We start from the raw sequence: 22295 nt of genomic DNA on the forward strand, positions 1-22295 counted from the left end.
CTGTTCACCCGAAGCAGGTGGCAGCTCCAGCCTCTTCTGCTTCTGTGATCCTCTTGTAAATGGTTCACACTACAACTATTGCCAGCAACAGACCTGGCACTGAAATGTACAGGTTCTTGGAAAGAACTTCCCAGAAGCTTCGTTTCCAAGGTGAATGATGGTGGGACTTCCACTTGAGTCAGAAACTTCTTCTGGTTTTGTTTTGTATCCTCCCTTTGAAGAGCTGCTGCCCTGGCACAGGAGGAGGGAACTAGAGGCTTCTGTGTCTTGCAGAGGGAATCTGCACTGTGGTGGGGAACCACGGGAGGCTCCAGGCACAAGGGTTTGGGCACGTGCTGTACCTCACCAAGCGCCTGCTGGGTGGAGCTGTGGGCCCGATGCCTGTCTGGGTGTGCTGATGACTGCTGGGGTAGCGATGGCATTGCCATTACACACCTGCCTGTCTCCTGTGTCCCAACAAACCTCATTCTGAACTGGGGAGGGGGGGAGGAAAGGGGTCAGACTTGTGCACGTGATCTGGAGTTGTCTCTGTGGAGTGTTGCTGTGTGAGGAGATCCCAGTGTTAGCACATGTGCTTTCCTTAGTCAGCAGGAGCCCGTGTGCCTCCAGCTTGGCCGGTGAAGCATCTCGCGCGGAACTGGTCCCATGTCTCTGTGGCTGGCCCTGTGGTGAATGCCCACCCTAGCAGAAGTGCCAAACCTTACACCAAATTTGCCTATATACAGCTTTTTTCTTTGTTGTTGTTGTTTTTCCTAAAAGTGTGAGGCCAGTCAGAACTTTCTGCAGGTTGAGACACCGGATTGACCTTCAGAAAGGAGGTGCAGTTGGGTTCTGGTCAAAAACCAAATCTCCAGTCTGAGGAAGTGGTCTCTTGGCTAACCTCTTGCTCCTTGTGCACTTTTTTTTAAATCTCTTAATTCTGCTGAAGAAACCAACGTCCTTTGAACCAGTTTGAAACTTGAAGTCAGTGAGGAGAGGACCATCCCATTTCTTTTGCACCGTTCTGTGTGGATTTGGCTACCTGGTGAGCAACAACCCCCTTCCTGCTTCAGCGTGTCAGATAGCTCTCCCCCTCCCTGCCTGTCTCCCCCTCCTCCCAGAGTCAGACTCTTTGAGCTCTTGTTGTTGCTTCCTAGCAATGTTGGCCTTGCGTTCAACTATAGTTTTTCTTCATGTGTTTTATTGGTTTAAAACAAAAAAAAACCAACAAAAAACCACAAAAAAGCTTAAAAAAAACCACCAAAAAAAATATATAACTTCCAGAGTGTGCTGACCATTGTATCGTACTGTACAGAGCCCAGGTTGTTAGAGTCCAGCAGAGATAAAGTGTGTTATGCAGCACCCAGTTTTTCTAAGAGTATGGTTTGTGCCAATGCCCCTTTAGTAGTGCCAGAGACTCTTTACAAGTGCCAATGTGGTGGAAATTATTTGGTTATACTTGTATATTATAGGATCCTGATTTAAGACAATTTAAACATTATCCTATTTAAAAAAAAGAAAAAAAAAGATAAAAAAAAAGATACTATATAAAATGCTGTTTTTAAACCTTGTCATTTGCAATGCATGTATTGTTGTGTGTGTTAGGGTGGGGGGAGGGAAGAGGGTCGGGTAAAGGAGTTTCTGAATAAGATGCCCAGTGTCAGGATCTATTCAGGCTCCAAACTGTCTCATTCCAGTCCAGGAGTGTGATTGTTTCTTGGAATGATCCCACTCTGACTGCTGGGCAACATCCCTTATTACAGAAATATCTGATGGAAATTGATTTTCATATCTTTCTCCTGAAATAAATTCTCTGTTTGAAATTGGAATAAATTTTGTTCCTAAAAGCCGTGGTGGTGCTGCATGCCTTCCTTCTCTCCTGTCCCTCCTCTCCTGTCCCAGGGCGTGGAAACAAGGTGTGTGTGGGGAAACACCAGGTATGACACACAGGGGCTGTGTCTGTCATACTGCCCTAGCCATGCTGAAGCTGGGGTTGTAGGACAAAGAGGTGCAACAGTGGCACCTGGATTTGGAATTTCACAGGAGTTTGGAGTAGAATTGCTGGGTGAAGCTGTGGCTGTTCACTGCTGCCTCTCACTGCAGCCTCAGCCCGTTCCAGGCATCCTTCATGCTGGGAATCCCCACCAATGGCAGGAACACCAGTGGGATGAGGCTGGTTTCCAGTGGTGTCTGTGGGCTGAAATAGGAATCTGCTTGGATTCACCTCCTTAGGAGGCTGGAGATGGCTGGTGGTGAAAGATTTCACACAGCCCTTGCCTGGGATGGAGTTCCTAGAGTATTTCTCCTTCCCTAGGGTTGCTCCCCAGGAATTTCAGATTCAATCAAGCTGGGAGCAGGTTGAAATGTCTCCATTCCTCTGTGCAAGGGCCCTGGGTTTTCAGGTAGCTCCTTTCTCTCTGAGTTACCACAGGGGTGAAGTTTTAGGTGCCTGAGGTGCTGTGTTTTGTGTCGAGCCAGGAAGCTCCCGTCTGGCCCTGACACTGGCAGGCTTCTGTGCTCTTTGCTCACCCATTGCTTTTCTCAGTAGCTCCATCTTCTCACCAGCTGGAAAGCTTGAAGAGTGGCTGAAGGAAACCTGTTTGGTTTGTCGGTTGGTGCCTCCAGCTCCGTCTGGCTCCTGTGTTGCACCATTCATGGCACAGAGACTAACAACGCTGATTAAATAAACCCCAGTGCTGGACTCCGACCCTTGGAGGAGGAAGGTAAAGTCAGGAGGCTGAAGCCCAGGGTTCCCAGCTTGTGCTGGGGCGTTTCCCAGCCTCCAGCCCTCGCAGGTCTGCAGTGTGTCTGTGTCACACTGCAGCTCGTGCAGCGGATGCGCAGGAGGAGGTTGGGGCTCTGCCTGTCTCAGAGCTGCCCAGGGAAAGAGGCAGCTGGGAGCAGCCACCGGCTGAAGGATCAGCACAGCTTGCTCCCAGTTGCTGCCTTTCCCAAACACTGACCTGGGAAACTGCTGCCAGCAAGAGGGGGTGAGCTCAGAGCTGTCACCCCAGCGCCTGGGGACCCTCAGCTCCGTTGCCCTGTGCTGCAGGGACGTCTCCAGACACGGTGACATGGAGCAGCCTGCTGTTTGCCTGGACAATTCCTTTTGCCTGAGCCTGTTCCCGTGGGAGCGTTGGGAAAAGGGGCAGCCAGAACCAGGCTGTGGGCCCCCAGGAGCAGCATGGGAAGGTGCAGTGGCACAGGGACTGGGGCTTTGCTAGTGCTGCAGGTCACTTCCAGCCTGGCTGATAGACCCCACTGTCAGCAGGGCCCTGGGGCTGCACACAAAGGCAGAGCCCCACCTGAAGGAAATAAATGTGCATCTCTTTTTGTATTAAAAAAAATATCCCCTGCAGAAGAAGAGAGAATTTGGGATTCACCTTCTCCTTGGACAGCCATCCTCATCCTCATCCTCGTCGCCAAGGAAGCTCTTTTCTTCAGGCACTCTGTCTGCTCTCTTGGGGGAAGCTGGAGAAGCATCTGCCCAGCGTGAGGAGGTGTCGTATGAAGCTGGAATCAGCAAAGCTCTTTGCAGAGTAGCAGTGATACAGGATGGGAAGGTACCTGGAGTTCTTCAGGAGAGGATTTGGCAGCCTGAGCTGGAAAGGAAACCTCAGTGTCAGCTTTGTGCTGCTCGATTCAGAGCTGCGAAGAACCCTACGGCAAGAGGTGCCCTTCTCACCTCAGCCACGGATCTATTCCAAGCTGCCATCTCGGGCTGTGCTCCTGGAGACGGGGCAGGAGGTGAGTTTCCTGGATGTGGAGAGGCAGAACCCCGCAGGCAGCGTGCGGGGCTGACCCGGAGAGGGCACTGTCTGCACGTCAAACCGGGCAAAGGTGCAGCCTGTCATCTGCAGCACATCCTCGCTGGTGACTGCAGCTGGGGCTCCTCTTGCTCACAGCGAGTAACCGGGGGCACTTGCAGTTTTGAATGGCGAAGTCTGGGAAGGATCTGGAATCTTCAGATCCTCTGTCCAGTGGTGCTGCACATCTCCCACGAGCTCTAAAGGGTCTCACATGAGCGTACGATTCACAGACTCACTGAATTGAGGGGATTGGAAGGGACCTCCAGAGCTCATCGAGCCCAACCCCCTGCCAAGGCAGGGTCCCTGGGACAGGGCACACAGGTAAGGAAAGGTGAAGGCTCCCTAGAAATACATCTGGAGGAATCACACCCACTGGGGCTTCTTTTAACGTGCAAATGGTGTTCTACCCTCAGGAAACTTTTGTAAACTTTGGAGGGGAATCAGCTTGTTAAGAGGGGAGATAATGGCAGGACAAGGGGGATGGAGTGAAGCTGGAGGAGGGAAGGGTGAGAGGAGATACTGGGGGGAAGTTCTTTGCAGAGAGAGTGGTGAGGGGCTGGAAGGGGCTGCCCAGAGAGGGGGTGGGTGCCCCATCCCTGGGGGTGTTCCAGGCCAGGTTGGCTGGGGCCCTGGGCAACCTTGTGTAGCTCCAGGGCTGGAGGTTGGTGTCCCTGCCTGTGGCAGGGGGTTGGAGCTCTGTGACCCTTGGGGTTCCTTCCAACCCAGCCCAGGCTGGGATTCTGGGATTCCTTCCCCAGCTGTGAGCCCTGCAGTGCTCAGCAGTGTTCAGGCTGAGGTGAAGGTGTTGTTGCAGCGAGTGAGGTGTTTGCTCTGTGGCTTCAGGCTGAGGTTTTTACCCGCCGCCGGTGCTGTGGCTGCAGCACGACACCCACCAGGGTTCCTGTGCCTCGCAGGAGCAAACCTCCTGTCACGGGGGGTGAGCTGCTGCTGCTGCTGCTCCCCGGGTGTCTGAGAGGCAGCAGAAGGTTTGACGTGGCCCCTGTCACACAGAGTGTCTCTCACAGAGCTCGGGCACGGCAGGGGCTGGAGCCTCCCCTGCGATCCCAACTCTGCTGTGCTGGGACGCGAGGAGCCGGGGTAATGCTGCTCCCACAGCCCAGGGCCCTGGGGACCCCTGAGCTCAGGGTCCCTCCCCCGTGTAGTTCTTCCTTCACGCTGCAGCAGACAAGGTTCAGACAATCTCCTGCCAGGAGATGACTGATTCACTGGCTCCCAGTTCTGCCTGAGCCCTCCACGCAGTGGGGAGGAGGCCCAGGGCCTTCCCTTGCCCTGAGCCCCAGGCTGGGCACCTATTCCAGAGGTCTTGGTGGGACAGAAAACAGAGGCCACCAGGTTAGGGTGGAAATTTCCAGCCTGGGATCCAGCTGCCTGACTTTCTTCTGGGCAGCTCAGGACTGCAGCCAGCGGTGAAGAGAAATCCAAACAACAGAGGGACAAAAGCTCTGGAGTGCAGAGGCAATTTATTAGTTTCAGGCATTCCTACAACTCTGGAGCTACAGCAGGAGCTGGGAAAGGAGGCAGCAGGTGTCAGGGGACAGCAGCAGCGAAGCAGGAGCTGAGTGTCCTCCTTGGAGCTGGAGCAACCCCCTCGTGACATGGTGCAGGCAGAGGAGACCCAGGCGTCTGGTGTCCCAGATGCGAGGGAGGGGGCTGCCCTCCGGACACCCCTGATCTTGTACCACCCTCCCCAAAGGGCAGCAAGACACCCCAGCAGCTACTGTCACCTCGCTGGGGACTGTCCTGCCACTCCCTTCCCAGAGCTGCAGCCACACACAGCTTGGCCAAGGGGCAAACCTGAGCAGCCATGGGTGGGAGCCTGCACCGTGCCAGTGGGTGCTGCCCTGCTCACCCAGGGAAGGGGCACGGCTGGGGTGCAACCTCTGGGCCAGATCCCTGCTGCCTGGTCTGGCTTTGCCAGGGAGAAGTCCTTGCCGTGGCCCTGAAGATGAGTGGAAGACGTTTCCCCAGGGGAAAGGAAGGAGAAGCAGGTGAGTGCGGGGCCCTGAAGCAGGGGGGAGGGGGGTGTTTGGGGCAGCAGCTGAGGGGAGGTGGGGGGGGAGTAGGGTCATGCTGACTTCATCACGCTGGTGACCCAGGGGAGGTAAGGAGCGATGTGTGTGTAGAAACCAGGCCAGTTGCTGTGCCTGTAGGAGAAGATGCCGTAGGCTTTGTTGTTGCAGATGAGTGGGTCTCCAGCATCGCCCTGTAAGGTGGAGGAGAGACAGATCAGGGCTGATTTCCGTGGGGTTTCCAGGAGAAGGGGCGTTTGTGAAGAACAGGGAGGCTGCAAAGACCAGGACTGAGCATCCCCAGGAGAAGCCTGGAGTTGTGGTGGGTGTGGATGGCTCTGGGTCCAAGAGGCACTGCTGGATGTGGGACCCAGCACAGCTACAGCTGGGCAAACACTGAAGCTTAAAGCATCATGGCTTCATTTCTGCTGGCTGCCAAAACGCACCCAGAGCAGCTCTGAGGTTGAGGGCAAACCCCTCTTTGGCCCAGCTACTGTCCCACTGTGCTGTTGGAGACTCCTATGGCCTCTGCTCTGGGAAGACAAGGATCCCCTTGTCCCTTCTGCTTGGCACAGGGCTGAGCACAAGTGTGACGCCAGCAGGAATGGTGCTGATCCTCTGAGGGTCTGAGCCTCAAGGACCAACACCCAGGGCACCTCTTGGGCCAGGATGGCAAGAGGGAGAATGATGCTGGTGAGGACTGAAGTGCAGGAGGGGGAACGAGCAGGAAGCAATTTAGACAGCTCCTTTTCAATAAAGCTTTTTAGCCTGGGTCACCCAGCACCCTGCTGAAACCTCCCCCACAGCCTTCCCCTCCCTAGGGCAGGGACTGACCTTTTCTGGCACCCCAGCAGATCCGCTGCGGCCGCAAATCAAGTTATCAGCAAGTCCAGGGTAGTGGCTGAGGCAGTCCCTCTGCTTGATGATGGTGATGGTGGTTTCGCGCAAGGTGGAGGCGGGTGTTTTGTAGCCCCAGCCGGCTATGCTGCACGCGGTCCCGCCGGGCACTTTGGATTTCTCGAAGGAGATGGTCTGAACGTGGCTGTTGCTGGTGGCATTGCCTTTCAGCTGGGCAAGGGGACAGAAAACACAGAGATAAGAGCCTGCTCTGGAAATGCTCTGTGATGAAGGCTCTCCTGCCGCTCCAGGGTTACCGCTCAGCCCTGCGCGGCAGGCAGATGGGACTGTGCTCCAGGCGGGTGGTTACCTTCAGCAGGAGGATGTCATTCCCCTTCTTAGGGTTTGTGTAGCTGGGGTGGCAGTGGTACTCTTGGACTTCGAAGGTTTGCCAGCTTTCCTCTCTCCTCTGAATCGAGTGGGCTCCGAGGATGACAGTCAGGGGTTTGTGTCTGGTAAAATCAATCAGTGTTATGGCATTAGGATCCTCCTGTTGTCCCTGGCAACACCGAGCGCATCTTCCAGGGGCACGGCCAGGAGAGACTGGCTGGGCTGTAAAGAAGAGTGATGGGAGCAAGGAGCTCTGGCAGGGAATCTGCCCAGCCAAGGGGCAGAGTGAGCTCCTGGCTGATGGCCTGGAGCTCTGCAAGGGTCACTTCACCTCTGGATCTCGAGCTGAGCAGGTTTGGTCCAACGCTGCTGCTGAGTACTAAGATCTGTGGACTGTTGCTCCAGGCTTCGTAGCCCATGAAGTCCATGGCACTGAGGAGGGATTTCTAAATCGGGACCCTGCTCTGGGCCAGTGTATCTTTACTGGCCTTGGGGCTGCCTTAGCAAAACTGGGGGGGACGACACCCCGAGTATGTGTAGGAGTTCCTCCCAGACTAGCAGGTGGGGCTTTGGCAGGCAGGCTCCTGGGCTCTGCTGATGCTCCTTCCTGCTGCCCAGATGCAGGACCAGCCCCAAGCTGGGGCTGTGGACAGACCTCCCTCTGTTTCGGGGCTGACCCCACAGCCTTGCCTGGTCCCAGCAGCTCAGCTGGAGCTCTCTCTGCGAGGGAGAGTTTGGCCACCGCCATGAAAGAAGCGGCTTGAGCTGCTGGAGTTCCAGCTGGGAGATGTCACCAGGCAGCGTGACAGTCCCGTTGTGCCAGGTGCTGTAGGAGCACAGCAGAAACTTACACGAAGCACTGAGCTGCTGTCATCACCCAGTTCGGGGCCACCAGGAAGCCCCCGCAGAAGTGGTTGTCCTTCCCTTGCAGATAGGCCACGTAGGGCGTGGAGTGGGTCTTGGCTCCTCCCTCCATCCGATTCCAGGGATAATCTGTAATGGATGGGACCAAGGATGAGGGGATCAGAGGACACAGGGCACAGGATGTGCTGTCTGGAGGCCTCTTCCTTCCCCAGCCCTCTCTTCGCCTCCCGGCCGCTCTACTTACTGGCTTTGGCCAGGGGACAAGTCGCTAGGAGGAAGGAGAGCAGGAGTCGCTGCAGGTGCTTCGACATGGTGGCTCCGGCTCCGGCGGATCCCTGGGAGGTGAGGCTGCAGCTGGGGTCTCTTCCTGCTCCCAGCAAGGTTTTATAGCCTGAGACCAGACTCCAGGAAACCACAGAAGTCAGACTCATCTGATTAATCTATCTGCAAATTGCACGCCTCAGCGATCTGAGGGGGGGAATTCAGTCAGCCTGAGCCTTGGGCACCAACCCACCTTCATTTTGGGCCTGGTCTGGGGCTGTCTGACGTCCCACCGAACCCGCAGCCCGGTTTAACCCGTGGCCTTCGGGCTGGATGCTGCGAGGAGCGTGCCCACCCTGCTGGCTTTGCCGGCTGCCGTGCTGTTCCGCTGCAGCTCGCGTTGGCTGCCGTGCACTTGCAGACTCCCCAGATTTTTATCACAGCCCCTGCAAGAGCACCATTTCGTTCACTCGACGTTCCAGTTCCAAAGGCCACGCAGCAGCAGCTGAGGACCCCCCGTCCCTCTCAGCAGAGCAGTTCCTGGCTGGCAGCAGGGCTGCCACGAGCACGTCAGTGACACCGCGCTGGGGGTGGCCGCGGCAGCCCAGAAGTCACGGCAGCATCGCCGGCGCGGCCCGCGGCCCTGCGACTGCAGCTCTTGCCATGACGTCTGTGCCCCACACCAGAGCAGTGATTGGGGTTTGGGGTTTGGGGGGTGGTTTTTATTTAGCAGCGATTTTTCAATGCCAAACAAGTGCTGCTTTCTGTGGGGCTCTTCGGCCCTGCCCGGACGAGGCCCAACGGCAGCCGCACCTCCTCGTCCTTATCGGTGAGAGGCAGCGTGAGGGAGGAAGGGCTGGTGGCACATCACTGACCACCCTCCCCGTGCCCCTGGGGCTGTCTCCTTACACATCCCCTCATCCCCCTCGCTGGCAAAATGCGGAAGGCCGGGCTGTCTCCGCGCTTGCCCCAGGAAGTGGCTCCTTCCGTCGGCGGTGATGAAACGGGCCCGCTGCAGCCTTACTGCCCTCGCTGCCTGCCAGTAAATGTGCTTTCCTATCTTGCCCCAGTGTCACAGGGCAAACCCCATTTTTGCACTAGAAGCTGCCATTCTCGTGCAAAGACTGAGACAGCTGGAGCTTCAAGGAAAACCATGACGTGACAGCTGTTTGCGCTGCACAGATAAGCAGTTGCAGATTTACTAGCTGATAGGAGCTCTTAGCAGAAGCCCAGGCCATGGACCCTTCTCGGTTTCCCCAGGCTGGCACTGGTTCTGAAGGCAAGGCTGACGCAGTTTCCCCTTGGCCCCAGGTAAGGACAGGGAGGCCATGAGAGCAGACACCAGGGATAAGACCGCAGGGCCTCTCTTCCTGAGTACCAGGAGGCCTCGGAATGACTACGAGAGCTGGGCAAGCACCCCGTTCCCTTGAATTGCACACGGTTCCTGCGTGTGTAGAATTCCCCACTGGGTTTCCCCACTGCAAACCAGTCCCAGGTACTCTTGAGCTTGCACAAACGTCTGTCACCCCACACCAGGACCTCCCTGCAGCTCAGTTATTTACCCACGAGCCGCCTCCACCCCTGGGCACCTCCTCCAGCAGCGTGTCTCACGCTCTCCTATCCAGGTATGAGTGAGGACGGGGAGAAACTCGTCAGGATAAAGGAGCCTGGGGGGTCAGAGTTTAGGCAGGTTGCTTCACACCCAGTGCAGGCCTTGGAAGGAGGGGCTGCTGCAAGTTACTCAGCTTGGAGTTCAGGGGAGGTGTGAAAATGGTGCTAGAGCATCCTTTGCGGGGAGGAGAAGCTCCCCTCTGAGCATCGCCTGGCCATGGGGAAAGCCATACGGCTTTGTCTGCTTTCTGAGGACAGAACCATGCCAACAAGCTCCAAGGGAGACAGCTCCCAGCTCGGACTTGCCCTTGCCTTCCCCTGGGAAAGACTCGTGCTCTCCCGCTGCGCTGAGCATGGGAGGGAAGGAGGAAGTGGCACGGGGTCAGGTCAGGCACTTTTGTTGAACCCGGTTCCTTTGTCAAGCCCTTCGGCACAATCCTTGCAGCGTCAGCAGCTCTGCCAAGGACATCACCGTGGTGCTCTTCAGGAGATGGAGAGCTGTGGCTGCTGGATGGTGGCAACGGGACTTTGGGGATGGCTCCTCTCTGGGCTGTAAGCTCTGTCCCTGGAATCTCAGCTGTCACCTACCCTGTGCCTGAGGCGGTGGAGAGGGCAGAAACAGCATGAGCCATAAAAAGTGCAGCTCCCTTCACTGGCTGGAGCCTCTTATGGCTAAGACAGCGGGCAGAGATTAGCCTGGTTGCCCCATGGCACATCCTGCAGCCCTGACTACCCTGTGTCTGACACAGGCGTGTGCACCATCACACCCAGCACCAGGTCCCCGTGGAGGAGACAGCCTTTGGTCCTGGCCACCCTCTGGCACACCCCATCCTGGCTGCCAGCTGCTCCTGGGCAGGAGGTGACACTGCTGATGGTCTGTCCCAGCCCGTTCCTACCCAGGTTCTTCCTGTGGTACGGCTGCAGCTCTGGCCCTGCAGACCTGCTGGCAGTTGGGTGCACGCAGAGCTGTGCAGCCCCTGTCCCAGGATGCTGACCCCTCACCTCCACCAGCTAGAACCACCCCCCTTCCCTCTGGGGCACGGCACGGGAAAGAAGACACGCTGGGAAAGGCAGCTCTGAGTTTACTGTGGGTGTTTAGGGGGCAGCAAAGTTCAAGCAGCGATGGGGATCTCTCTGAAGGAACCAGGCTCCGTCGCAGCAGAGCCGGGTGCCAGCTGGGACCATCCCTGCTTCTGCCAGGGTGATTTACTGTGGCCTGAACTGGCTGCCTGGGATGGGAGGGAAGGGGCCAGCCAGCAGCCTTGCAGCAGAAGGAAGGGGGCCCGTGTGATCAGGTCACTGGGGATCCCGAGGAGAGCGGAGGGAGCCAAGCGTTCAGCAGTGCCAGGGAGGGAACCAGCGTGGGCTCCAGGGCCACACCAGCGCTGGAGCGAGTGCTGCTGCCACCGCTACTTCTTCAGGGTCTTTTTGATCCAGGGCAGGTAGTTGGAGATGCGGGTGTAGACCCCAGGTGGGGTGGAATACCCAAAGGACACGATGCCCTGTGCCACCTTACCACATACCAGGGGCCCACCAGAATCCCCCTGAGGACAGAGCAGAGCCCAGCTTGAGATGCCCCTTCCCCACGGGAACAGGTTTCGCCTCGGTGCCGAGGGCTGTGTCCCTGCTCTGTATCCACAGCTCTGCTCCCCCCTCCCTGGGCTGGAGGAGCTGCAGGTGAGCTGGGGCAGAGCCTGGGCTGTGGTGTCAGGGCAGCTGGAGAGCTGTTCCCCACAGGAGCTACGAATCAAAACCCCATCATCTCTCCTGGGAACCGGCTCAGCCTGTGCCAGCAGCAGCCCCCCACTACCAGAGAGCCCCCCACCCCTCAGCAGCCCCTACCTGGCTGGAATCTTTGAGCTCGTGGAAGCTGCCAGCACAGACCATGCCGGTGCTGAGATGGGGGTAGAACTGGATGCATCTCCTGCGGCTGTAGATGGAGACGTGGGTTTCAAAGAGCTTGTTGGTCACCTGGTCCTCGTCAATCAGGCCCCACCCAGTGATGATGCATTTGGTGCCGGTGAGGAGGTCACTGCTGGTCTTGGGTAGTGGGATGGTCTTGATGTAGTCGTTGAGATTGGCCTTTGATGTCAGCTGGGAGAAAGCCAGGGGTTTGGAGAAGGCTGTGAGCAGAGCAGCCCCAAAGGACTCTCTGCCCTGCCAGTCCCCTCCCGCCCCTGCCTGCCTCCAGCGCTCACGGGCAGGAGCAGCTGCTGGCTTGCAGAAGGAGCTCAGAGCTCTGCCCGGAGCCTGCTGGACTCCCAGCCCCGCTCTACCCCCTGAGCCGCTGCAGGACTGCCTTGCCTTGAGCAGCAGGATGTCATTAGAGTGGGTGTCGGGGTCATACTCGGGGTGCGGGTGGTATCTGAGCACTCCCCGGATCTGCTGGCTCGCTTCTGCCTTGTTGATGTTGTGAGCCCCCAGGATGACGGTGGCATTCCTGGCCGTGGCAACAGAGGGGAGGGGGGGTAGTGGGGGGGGGAACAAGGTTGGATCTGGCCCCACATCCCTCCTGTTCTCCAGGCAGGTGGGGAGAGCTGCTCAGCACAGGTGGAAGAGGAACCTGCTCCAAAATGGCTCCAGTGATGGACCTCAGAGGTGAGGGGAGGAAGAAGGGGACAGAGCCCCTGTGTGCAGTACTCACCCCTTGCAGTGTGCAGCTGTCATCACCCACTCACGGGCCACCAGGAAGCCTCCGCAGGCCGACGTCCCCAACTTCAGGTATGCCATGTAAGGGTGGGAGTGGGGCTGAGCCTCGTGGCCCCCCACAATCTGACCCCGTAGAGCATCTGCAAGACACCCCACCGCAGGATGAGCCAGTGGCTGCTGAGGTCGGTGCCCCGACCACTGGCCTCGCTCACCACAGCCTGCAGCACCCCAGCTTACTGGCATCAGCCCACGGGCAGGAGAGGAGGAGCAGCAGGGCCAGCTGGGGCTGGGGCTGGCACATCTCTTCCCTTAGCTGGATGCTGCCTCCCAGATGTGGGAGTCTGAGGCTCCCAGAGCCCAAAAGCTGGTTTTATACACTGGGACCAGCTGCACCCAGCAGCCAGGAAACCATGTGTGATACCCTGATTGTGCTAATCAGAGCCCTGCAGCATCCCTGCAGCTCTATCTCCATCTCTGCTGCCCCGGGCTGCTCACATCCCCCACGTGCCCGTAGGCTGTGATTGATGGGTGATAAAGCAGGACAGAAAAACCAAGGGCAGAGAGAGCATGTCATGTCACAGTCCCAAAGCACTAGGGATTGGGACTGGGAGAGGTGTCCTAGGGTATTTCTGAGGTCTGACTTGGCACTTCTCCCACAGTGTGGCTGCAAGATCAATCACACCAGCCTGCTTTAAAGCATGGTGTCTTCACACTGTGGCAATCAGGCTGTCTCAGACTGTACCACTGGTGGTAGATCATGTTTACTCCCAAAGACAGGGCTCACCCTGTGCCCTGATCCAGAGGAACCCTGTGTGAAGGTTTTGCTTTCTCCCCAGTCCCAGCACCGCTTGGGTTTGTGCATCACTCTGTTAACAGCAGTCAGAGGGACGGTTGAGGCTGCAGGCAGCAGGAACCATAGAGCAGTTCTCTGCCCTGAACCCCTCAGGAGGAGGGAGTGATGCTCAGGATGGTAAGCAGCAGAGCTTGGAGTAAGTTTGTGCTGCCCAGAAACGCTGCAACAGCACCCGTCCCGCTGCCAGTAAACACTTGGCCCCCGCCCCAGGCAGGCAGCACTAAGGCAGGGAGGTGCAGGGCTCGGGGCTTGTCCTTCCTCCACAGGGCCCAGGTTATGTTTGGAACCAGCCCCGTTTCCTCTGGCTGGCAGCACACCCCTGCCTGCTGCCCTTGCGCTGGCATCACCCTGCGGTCTGCGCCGAGCCCTCCCTGACCCGCTTCCTGGGCGAGGGCCGGCTCCGCCCTGCCGGCCCCACACGCGAACCTGGGAAGGGGTGAGCCTGTGGGGGATGAGCCTGTGGGGGATGAGCCTGTGGGGGATGAGCCTGGCACTCAGCTACAGCCTGTCCCAGAGGGCGCAAAGAAGCGATGCTGAGCTGGCTCGAGGGGTCTGATGGGTCCTGCACAGGGGACCCAAGGCCGGTGGCTGCAGCTGGGTCCCTGGGGCGGCCCCGGGGCCGTGGCCGCAGCGTGCTGAGGTTGCCAGGCTGTGCCACGCTGAGCAGGGCTGATGGCAGCACCCTGCAGCCCCCTCCCTGCTGGCACGAGCCACGGGCACAGACCAGAAGGTGCTGGGGGGAAGCTGAGCTTTCTGATGCTGGAGACCAGGCACTGAGCTGGTCCAGCTCCCCCAGCCCCTCTGAGCTGCCCAGCCCAAAATCCAGTGCCAGGAAGGGCTGGGGGGGGGTGGCTGTCAGGAGTTGCATGAAAAGCTGCTCTAAAGAAGACCTGGGAGTTTGGAGGGCTGAGCCTGGAGGGATGCTGAGGGATGGATGAGCACCCTCAGAGCTCCCATCCTACAGGCACTGGAACACTCATCACCTTCCACCACAGGTCAGCCCTGAGGTCAGGATCTCAAAGGGGGGAAGGTCTGACACCAGGGGAAACAGGGGCTGGCCCAACCCACTGAGAAGTAGTTTTCTTGGGATGACTTTCAAGTCATTTTTCTTTCTTCTCCTTTTTTAAAATTTAAATAATTTGGGGGGGAAAAGCACTTAATAAACCTGCTTGTTTTCAGTTAATTGGTTTTGCATTGAGGAAATTCAAGTTCCTAGAGAAAAAGAAAAAAAGGCAACAAAACCTTGTCATTACTGTGGCCTGTTGTGATCATCTAAACCTCTCATGTGTTTGTTTTCCTTCACACAGAGAGGCAGCACAGACACTCATTTCCTGCAGACCCACTGCCACCACCGCCCAGTTTCGGTGACCAAGCACCAAGGCACCACCACCATGCCTGGGCCAGCTCTCCGAGCGCTGTCAGGGGCTGAGTCTCCAGGGCTGGTGTCAGCCCAGAGTCAGAGGGGCTTGCTGGCTCTTCCCAGCTCCTCGGAGACCAGAAGCATCCTGCCCCAGCGTGGACTGGGATGTGCCACTGGGAAGGTGACCACCTGGTGCTGCACGGTGGGGAAGACACCGAAGCCAGAAAGTGCAACCAAACAAATGCTGGGAGCCATCGGTGGTTTCAGACTGACACAGCTCCACCCTTCCTGGAGCAGAAAAACACCTGTGGGCAAACGGATGCTTTGGCTGATGTTGGGCTGTGAAGGGGCCACACAGCGGGGACAGGGTGGGTGGGTGAGTGACTCGTGACGGAGATGGGGGTGCTGCTGGCCTGGCTGGAACTACCAGGCAGAGCTGTCCCCAGAGCTTCACCCAGGGAGTTTTAATCAGAATGTCTGAAAAGACAAGTTTTAACCAGGCCCGTGCAGCAGCACAGCAGGAAAACCTCAGCAGAAATCATTGATCTTGCATTTTGCTGTCTTTCCCCTGCAGCTGCTCGTGCTCCACCCCCACGCTGGAGCCAGACACCCTCCCAGGAGCAGCAGGTCTCCGGGCAGGAGTCACCGGGCACGACGATGGCCAGAGACCCAGGGAGCTGCTTGCTCCTGCCCTGGTCCTCTCCAGCCTTCCCTGCTTGCAGACAAACTCTTCCCTCAGGGGCTGAGGCGCTCCTGCCTTCCCGTTGGCCGTGCTAAGGGCAGGGTGTGAAGGTGTTTTGGGGTCCTTCTGGGCCCTCAGCAGCTGTGGTGGGCGCTGGCTGTGTTCAGGGGGCTGCAGCTGGCCCCCATACCTCCCCTGGTCCTTCCAAGCCCGAGACTCAGCACCTATCAGGCAGTTAGAAATAGATTGTGGTCTCGATGTGATGGAGAGAGATGTGAAATGTTGCAGGATGGGTGCTCTTCCTCCACCCCCCCTTCGTTTCAAAGAAAGAACATCTGAACTGAACCGGCAGCAAAGGAGAAGTACCAAGATAAAGCTCGGCCTGTGTCTGTGCAGATAGCAACGGGGAGCTGCTGCAGAACAACAGGAACTCTGCCCGTGTGGGTGCCAGGCTGCCCACAGCCATGGGCACGGGGCCTCTGCTCTGGTGCTGGCAGCTCAGGGGGACACGGGGCTGGGTTTGTGCTGCTGGGCTGTGGGGGGTGGAGGAGCCCCGAGTGTCCCCGGGGGACGGGGCTGTGCCAGCCAGGTGGGAGCAGCGGTGTTGGGGCTGTGGGTGACTCTGCCTGAGGTGGGGAGCTCAGCAGGCTGCTGGGGAGCAGCGGGGAGAGGGTGGGACATCACCCAGGCTGGTGCCCCTCACGTCGCGCTGTGGAACTGTGGGGGGGCCCCACAGGCAGCCAGGCCCCTCTGCTCTGGGAAGCCAAACAAGGGGGTGTAGGACAGAGCAAGAAGCAGGTTCTGTCACAGTAGAACAGCTCCTGACAGAACCACGGCCCTGCCCTGTCAGCAGTGACCGCTGTGCTTGTGGGAGGGGTGTTAGGAGCAGCCTACGGCTCCAGAGCACCTGGCACCCCACGGGTGACCGTGCTGAGCTGTCCCAGCTGCTCATCTGCCTCAAGCCTTCCTGCCATCACGAGCATTTCCCTCCCACCTGCCACGTCCCCTCTGCCGAGCTCCCTGACAAAGGGCTCGTTCCTCTTGGGATCTCTTTTTGGAGACTGCTCCCATGCTGCCAGCTGGCTGACAAGCTGCTTCAGGCCCCTGACAGGAGAAGCTTCTCTCCAGCCTCTGATCCTTTAGGGACACGCCACCAGTTCTGTCCTGAGCAGACGCATGAGCTGCAGGCTCAGCCTGAAGCAAGAACTAAGCAGGGGTGACGTGTGTGAGAATCACGGTGACTCTTTGGGTTCTTAGGGATTCTTACTGACTTCTCAGGGATCTGGTTCAGCACAGGACAGGAGTGGTTGGACTTGATGGTCTCGAAGGTCTTTTCCAGCCTTGTGATTCCGGTGTGGTGCTGGGAGCACCTGCCCAGCCCATGTGGGAGTGTGCTCTTGAAACTCAACCTCTGGAGCAAGCCAGGCTCACGGCCCAGCCTCCCCACTGACTCCAGATCCTTCAATCTTGGGGTCATGCGCTGACCTTATCAGGGTGAGTTTCTTGCCACACCACTGACAGAGGAGCCCCAAACAGCAGCTGAAATGGTGAGTGGGGAGGATGGAGCCCTCAGCTCTGGGTGAGCTGCTCTTGCTCGCGTGTGGCTTCGTGCAGCAGGAGCTCTCACTGCATTTCCCACTGCTCTGTGCTCCAGACTGTGTGGATGGACAGCTCCCTATCGGGCACACTGATGGAAGAATTCACTGCTCCTTCCTTCCAACCTGGGGACTTCTCCATAGCTTTGTCTGGAGAAAGAAGCCAGGTGACAGCAGAAAGCTGGGCACAGCTCCCGCCCTGACCGACAAGCTCAAGGTGCTCTGTTTGTCTGCAGCTGTTTTGGGTGGGTCCATCCTGTGGAGCTGTGTGGTTGGTGTTGTAACTTCCCTTCTGCCACTCTGGTAGGTATAAATTATTTTGCACAAGGAGCCCTCCCTGCTACCTACTCCCTGCTGGGCTTCAGAGAAGCAGCTGGGGAGCACCGGTAGCTGCTGGACCTCCCTCTGGCAGCAGGAGCCTTGGGCCAGTCGTCACGACAGGTGAGTCACAAGGTGGTTGGGAGCAGCAGGGTGCAAGGCTTGTAGGTGTGAACAGGACTCCTGGGGTCTGGTCTCCATGCAGCACGCTGCAAGGCTTTGTCTCCAGTCAAGCTTTGAAGATGCAATAGGTCAAGGGTGGGTAGTAACCTTGATCGTGTCAGGACTTCTTGGGGTCCTGTCTCAGTGCAGCCCCTTGCACCTTCAGCAACACCCAGCAAGAGGCAGCAGCTCCGTGCCTCAGTTTCCCTGTCTGTGACCTAGAGAATGGGAAGATCCTGACCCATCTCAGGTGCTTGGAGAGCTGGAGGATGAGGTGTCAGGGCAGATGTGGGGCTTGACCAGCTCGCTTCCTTCGAACTGAAGCCCCAGCTTCAGACACACAGGTGCCTGGGCTTGCTGCAGCGACCATGCAGGACTTGGGTGGATGTGTCCTGAGAGATGGACAGGAGCTTGGCCCACAGGAGAGGCCAGAGGGGTGAGAGGATGGATCTTCCTCCTGGAGAAGGATGAATCTGGGCAGGGGTGGTGCACAGGGCAGCTGCTGAAGGGGCGTTTGCTCTCTGCCAGGCTCGGGGGTGAATTTAATGGCACAGAAGGCAAAGCTCTTTGTGTCTCAGGCTGGGTGCTCTGACTAGCACTTGGCTTTGATCAGCTGGATGGACCCTACCCATCAAGGTAGGAGGTGTTGCCCCATTTGAGCCCTCAAAGAGGGGTCTGACACATGATCTCATTCATGTCCCACCCTCACAACCACAGCAAAGCAGAGAAGAGCCAAACCCTTCCTGTGAAATGATGACAGCTGGTAGAAACAATGTCAATACTTCAGCTCACACAGGAAACTATTAAACAACAGGAAGCCCATACTCATGCATGGACTTACAAAACATCTCACTGTCCTCTCCCCTTGGTCTTTCAGTGCCGTGGAGCTGGCAGACGGGGCTCTAACTCCCATCTCCACACTGGTCCTGTGTGGCAGAGACTGTCTGCAGCTGTCTCCAGCCCTCGAACGGAGGGTCTGCTCTGCTCCAAGCCTCCCCTCGACCCTTGCTCCATCGTGCATCCCTCGGCTGCCGACCTAGGCTGAGAAGATGGATGGTCCAGAGCTGAGCTGGTTGGTGTTTGCCACCCTTCCCCCTGCTCCGCACTCTGCTCAGTATCCCGAGCTCAAACCTGAGGTGCCCCACGGGAAAGGCTCCTGCCTGCAGCTGGCTGCCATGAGGAACGTGAACATCATCCTGCAGCATTACAACTTCACGGGCAAGCTGACCAACCGCCAGTCTGGGGATGAGGGCATGGGGCTCATCCACACGGTCTCTGCCATCATCAGCTGCATCATCATCCTGGAGAACCTCCTCGTGCTGCTGGCCATCCTGCGGTGCCTGCGAGCCCGCCGCTGGGTCTACTCCTGCATCGCCAGCATCACGGTGAGCGACCTGCTTGCAGGGGTCGCCTACCTCTCCAACCTCTGCCTCTCGGGCAAGAAGACCTTCCAGCTTTCCCCTCAGCTCTGGTTCCTGCGGGAAGGCATCCTCTTCATCGCGCTGGCTGCCTCCACCTTCAGCTTGCTCGTGACGGCCATCGAGCGGTACAGTGCCATGGTGCGGCCGATCGCTGAGAACGAAGCCAGCAAGACCCTGCGCTTGCGTGGGCTGATCGTCTCCTGCTGGCTGCTGGCCTTCGTCATCGGGCTGCTGCCGCTGCTGGGCTGGAACTGTCTGTGTGACTTCAACGCCTGCTCTGTCGTCCTGCCTCTTTACTCCAAGAACTACATCCTTTTCTCTGTGGTCATGTTCAGCATCATCCTCCTGGGGATCATCGGCCTCTACATCTCCATCTTCCAGCTGGTCCAGGCCAGTTCTATGCAGACCTGTTCTCGGCACAGCCGCAAACGCTCCCTGCGCCTGCTCAAGACTGTGCTGATTATCCTGGGGGCCTTCATCATCTGCTGGAGCCCCCTCTTCGTCCTCTTGCTCTTTGATGTCTTCTGTGACACCCAGACCTGCACACACCTCCACAACCTGGACTGGACCTTGGCTCTGGCCATGCTGAACTCGGGGGTTAACCCCATCATCTACTCCCTCCGCAGCGTGGAGGTGCGGCGTGCTGTGGCAAACCTGCTGTGCTGCTGCTGTGTCAGGGTTGGGCTTTGCAAAGCCTGGAGCTGCCTGGTCGTCACAGACATCAACTCTGGCTCATCCACAGAGAGCTCCCTGCGCTACCGGGAGAGCTTCCGCAGCCCTGTAGCGCCCAACACCCGGCCCAGGGCACCTCTCTCCAGCAACTCCAGCATGATGAGCAATCTCCCCAGCCTCTGAGAGGGGCTGTGGGGAGAGAAGGAGATTCCAGACATCCCGCCAGGACCTCACGCTGCTGGTCCTGGCCTGGCAGAACTGTAGCATACATGCAGTGCAGCCTGACCAGGCGCAGTTAACTGTGCCCAGGCTTTCCAGTCCCTTCCAACTGGGACGTGTCTTCGGTGTGGGTGCAGCATGAGGATGGACATTGCTCCTGGGATGGGAATGGAAGATGGGAGCACGTCTTGGGACTGATGCTTTTCTGAGCTAACCGCTGTGCCTAGGTTAGAAGTGGCCCCTGCTCTGTGTGTGCATAGATCTACATAGATGCTCTGCCTGCCCTGACCAGGGTGTTTTGCCCCAAGGCACAGTGACAAATAGGGTGGGTATCCCCAACCAGGCTGCCCCCCAACACTGTGGGGTCCGGCTGGGCTGGCAGTGCTGCCTCTGCCTGCCATGCAGGGCTGGGGGTGATACTGGCTCCTTCTCCTGCGGTTTGCAGCCTCCTGCAACTGCTGTGATGGGAACAGCTGCTGGGGCAGGATGGGGGTTTGATGTCTTGCCAGGGAGTCAACAACAACGGGGTTCACGAGTGTGTGCAGCTGTGGGGCAGCTCAGGGCGCCCTGGCCAGGAACCAAGCTCCCACCTGTCACAAACCAGCTGCAGGGTGGCAAAGGGGCCGCAGCAGCAGCCCAGTCCCTCCCCAGGGTGCGGAGCCCGGGCACGGAGCCTGGGCAGATGCCGTGAGGAGGCTTGCAAAGCCTGGCATGGGGAAGGAACAGCCGTGCCACAGCTCTGGGGCTGGGGCTGCACCTGCAGAAGGGACCCTGGGTGACTGGGGAGCCTGGTGCCATCCTGCATGGCAAGAGCCACCCGCTCCCATCTGGCCGAACCTCTCAGGCCACCTACAGCCGGAGGGGTGGCAGCGCTGTGGCCTCCTGGAGAGCTGGGTTGTGCCAAACCTGCCAAGTTCTAAGGTCCCTGCACAGGGGAGGTGCCCGGGGCAGTGGGCGCTGCAAGGCTGAGCAGAAGCTTCTAGATGCCTTTGCATTACGTTGTCTCTGGTGGGGTTTGGCTCACATCTGACCAGAAGCAGCAGAAATTGTCTCCTCTTCCCTTTTGGACCAAAAATCAGGCTGCATCCTTCCAGAAACCTTCAAAAAATGGTGTTTGCAACTGGACAGACTTGCAAGAATCACCTTGGCAGCCTGGAATGGAGTTATGTCTGGAGGGCAGAGCAGGGTGGGGCTTGCCCCAGCCCCCCTGCAGTTCAGCAGGGCTGGGAAAGGGAAGGGAGCGCTCTGATCCCACCACGGTCGCTCGAAGTGCTGCCACACTGGGAGAAAGGGGTCACCCACGCTCTGCCAGGGCAGTGTTCTGGAGGGTTCCATGTCCCCGTGAGCTGGGCAGCATCGGCTGCAGGGAGCCCAGGCTCACAGCAGTCACAGACTGACGGTGCCCTGGGACTGCACGCTGCAGGCTGGGCCCCTCTCAAGGCCCTGGCTGCTCTCCCCTGAGCTCACAGGGCAGCGAGTGCCTGGCGGCAGCTTCTGGCCCTGTCAGATCGCAGGATCTCGCAAGGAGAGAGGCCCAAGGAGAGATCTGGTGCCTGTGAAGCGGATCCCAAGGAGAGATCCCAGGTTGCTGCACTCGATGGGCAGGGAGCTTCAGAGCTTGTCGTGTTTGCACGGCCACAGCCCCGCTGGCAGCAGAAATGGACCTTTCTGGGGGTGGGTGGGGGGCTGCCCCTGGGGCCACCGAAGGCTTCTGCGGTGCCCAGAGACCTTCGCTGTGCCAGGGGCCAGGCAGCACCAGCAGCGCTTCCCAAGGGAAGATGCAGGATGCGCTGGCACAGGGAAGGGGCAGCGGGGGGCACACCCCGACACCCATGAGCCAGGCCTGCACCCTGCAGCAGCTCCCTGGGGCTGCGAGGGCCGTTCTGTGCTCTGGAAGGGGCCTGGCTCCAACATGGCCCTGTTGCTGCTGGGGTCGGTCTGGGACCCCGCAGGCGCTGCCAGCTGGCACCTCACATCCCCCCTCTCGGCTGCGGCCCCGCACCAGCCAGGCAGCCAAAGCCACCCTGGGCAGGGGAACATCCCGAGGGCCCCTCGGAGCTTCCAGCCCCTTTGTTCTGCAATAAATCCAGCTGATAAGAGAGGCCCCGTGTGGCTCCATCTTGCTCAGTGCCACCTCCCACAGGCACCGGGACCCCGCGGGCACCGGGACCCTGGGGCACAGGGACCCTGGGGCACAGGGACTCTGGGGCACCGGGACCCTGGGGCACAGGGACCCTGCGGGCACCAGGACCCTGGGGCACAGAGACCCTGGGGCACCGGGACCCTGGGGGCACAGAGACCCTGGGGCACCGGGACCCTGGGGCACAGGGACCCTGGGGCACAGGGACTCTGGGGCACCGGGACCCTGGGGCACAGGGACCCCACGAGCACGGGGACTCTGGGGCATCAGGACCCTGGGGCACCGGGACGCTGGGGCACAGAGACCCTGGGGCACAGAGACCCTGGGGCACCGGGACCCTGGGGGCACTGGGACCCGGGGGCACCGGGACCCTGGGGCACCGGGACCCTGGGGGCACTGGGACCCTGGGGCACCGGGACCCTGGGGCACCGGGACCCCGCGCC

General features: G+C 58.8%; 3 protein-coding genes across 3 annotated transcripts; 1 reads left to right on the plus strand and 2 right to left on the minus strand.

Annotated features, from left to right (window-relative positions):
- Positions 1-5874: 5874 nt before the first annotated feature.
- LOC311201966 (chymase-like) lies at positions 5875-8340 on the minus strand (the record flags this gene model as incomplete). Its single annotated transcript, XM_084276472.1, has 5 exons — positions 5875-6012; positions 6653-6886; positions 7026-7167; positions 7897-8038; positions 8154-8340. 5 exons carry the CDS (start codon positions 8338-8340, stop codon positions 5875-5877), a joined length of 843 nt encoding a protein of 280 aa, XP_084132598.1.
- A 2850-nt stretch (positions 8341-11190) lies between these two features.
- On the minus strand, positions 11191-12731 carry LOC311201779 (mast cell protease 1A-like; the record flags this gene model as incomplete). The annotated part of the gene is made up of 5 exons (XM_084276224.1): positions 11191-11325; positions 11624-11875; positions 12086-12221; positions 12426-12570; positions 12668-12731. 5 exons carry the CDS (start codon positions 12729-12731, stop codon positions 11191-11193), a joined length of 732 nt encoding a protein of 243 aa, XP_084132350.1.
- A 5718-nt stretch (positions 12732-18449) lies between these two features.
- S1PR4 (sphingosine-1-phosphate receptor 4) lies at positions 18450-19676 on the plus strand (the record flags this gene model as incomplete). Its single annotated transcript, XM_084276528.1, has 1 exon — positions 18450-19676. One exon carries the CDS (start codon positions 18450-18452, stop codon positions 19674-19676), a length of 1227 nt encoding a protein of 408 aa, XP_084132654.1.
- Between the last annotated feature and the right edge of the window lie 2619 nt (positions 19677-22295).

Source organism: Gallinula chloropus (assembly GCF_964237585.1).
Source record: "Gallinula chloropus genome assembly, chromosome: 28".
Classification (NCBI taxonomy): Eukaryota; Metazoa; Chordata; class Aves; order Gruiformes; family Rallidae; genus Gallinula; species Gallinula chloropus.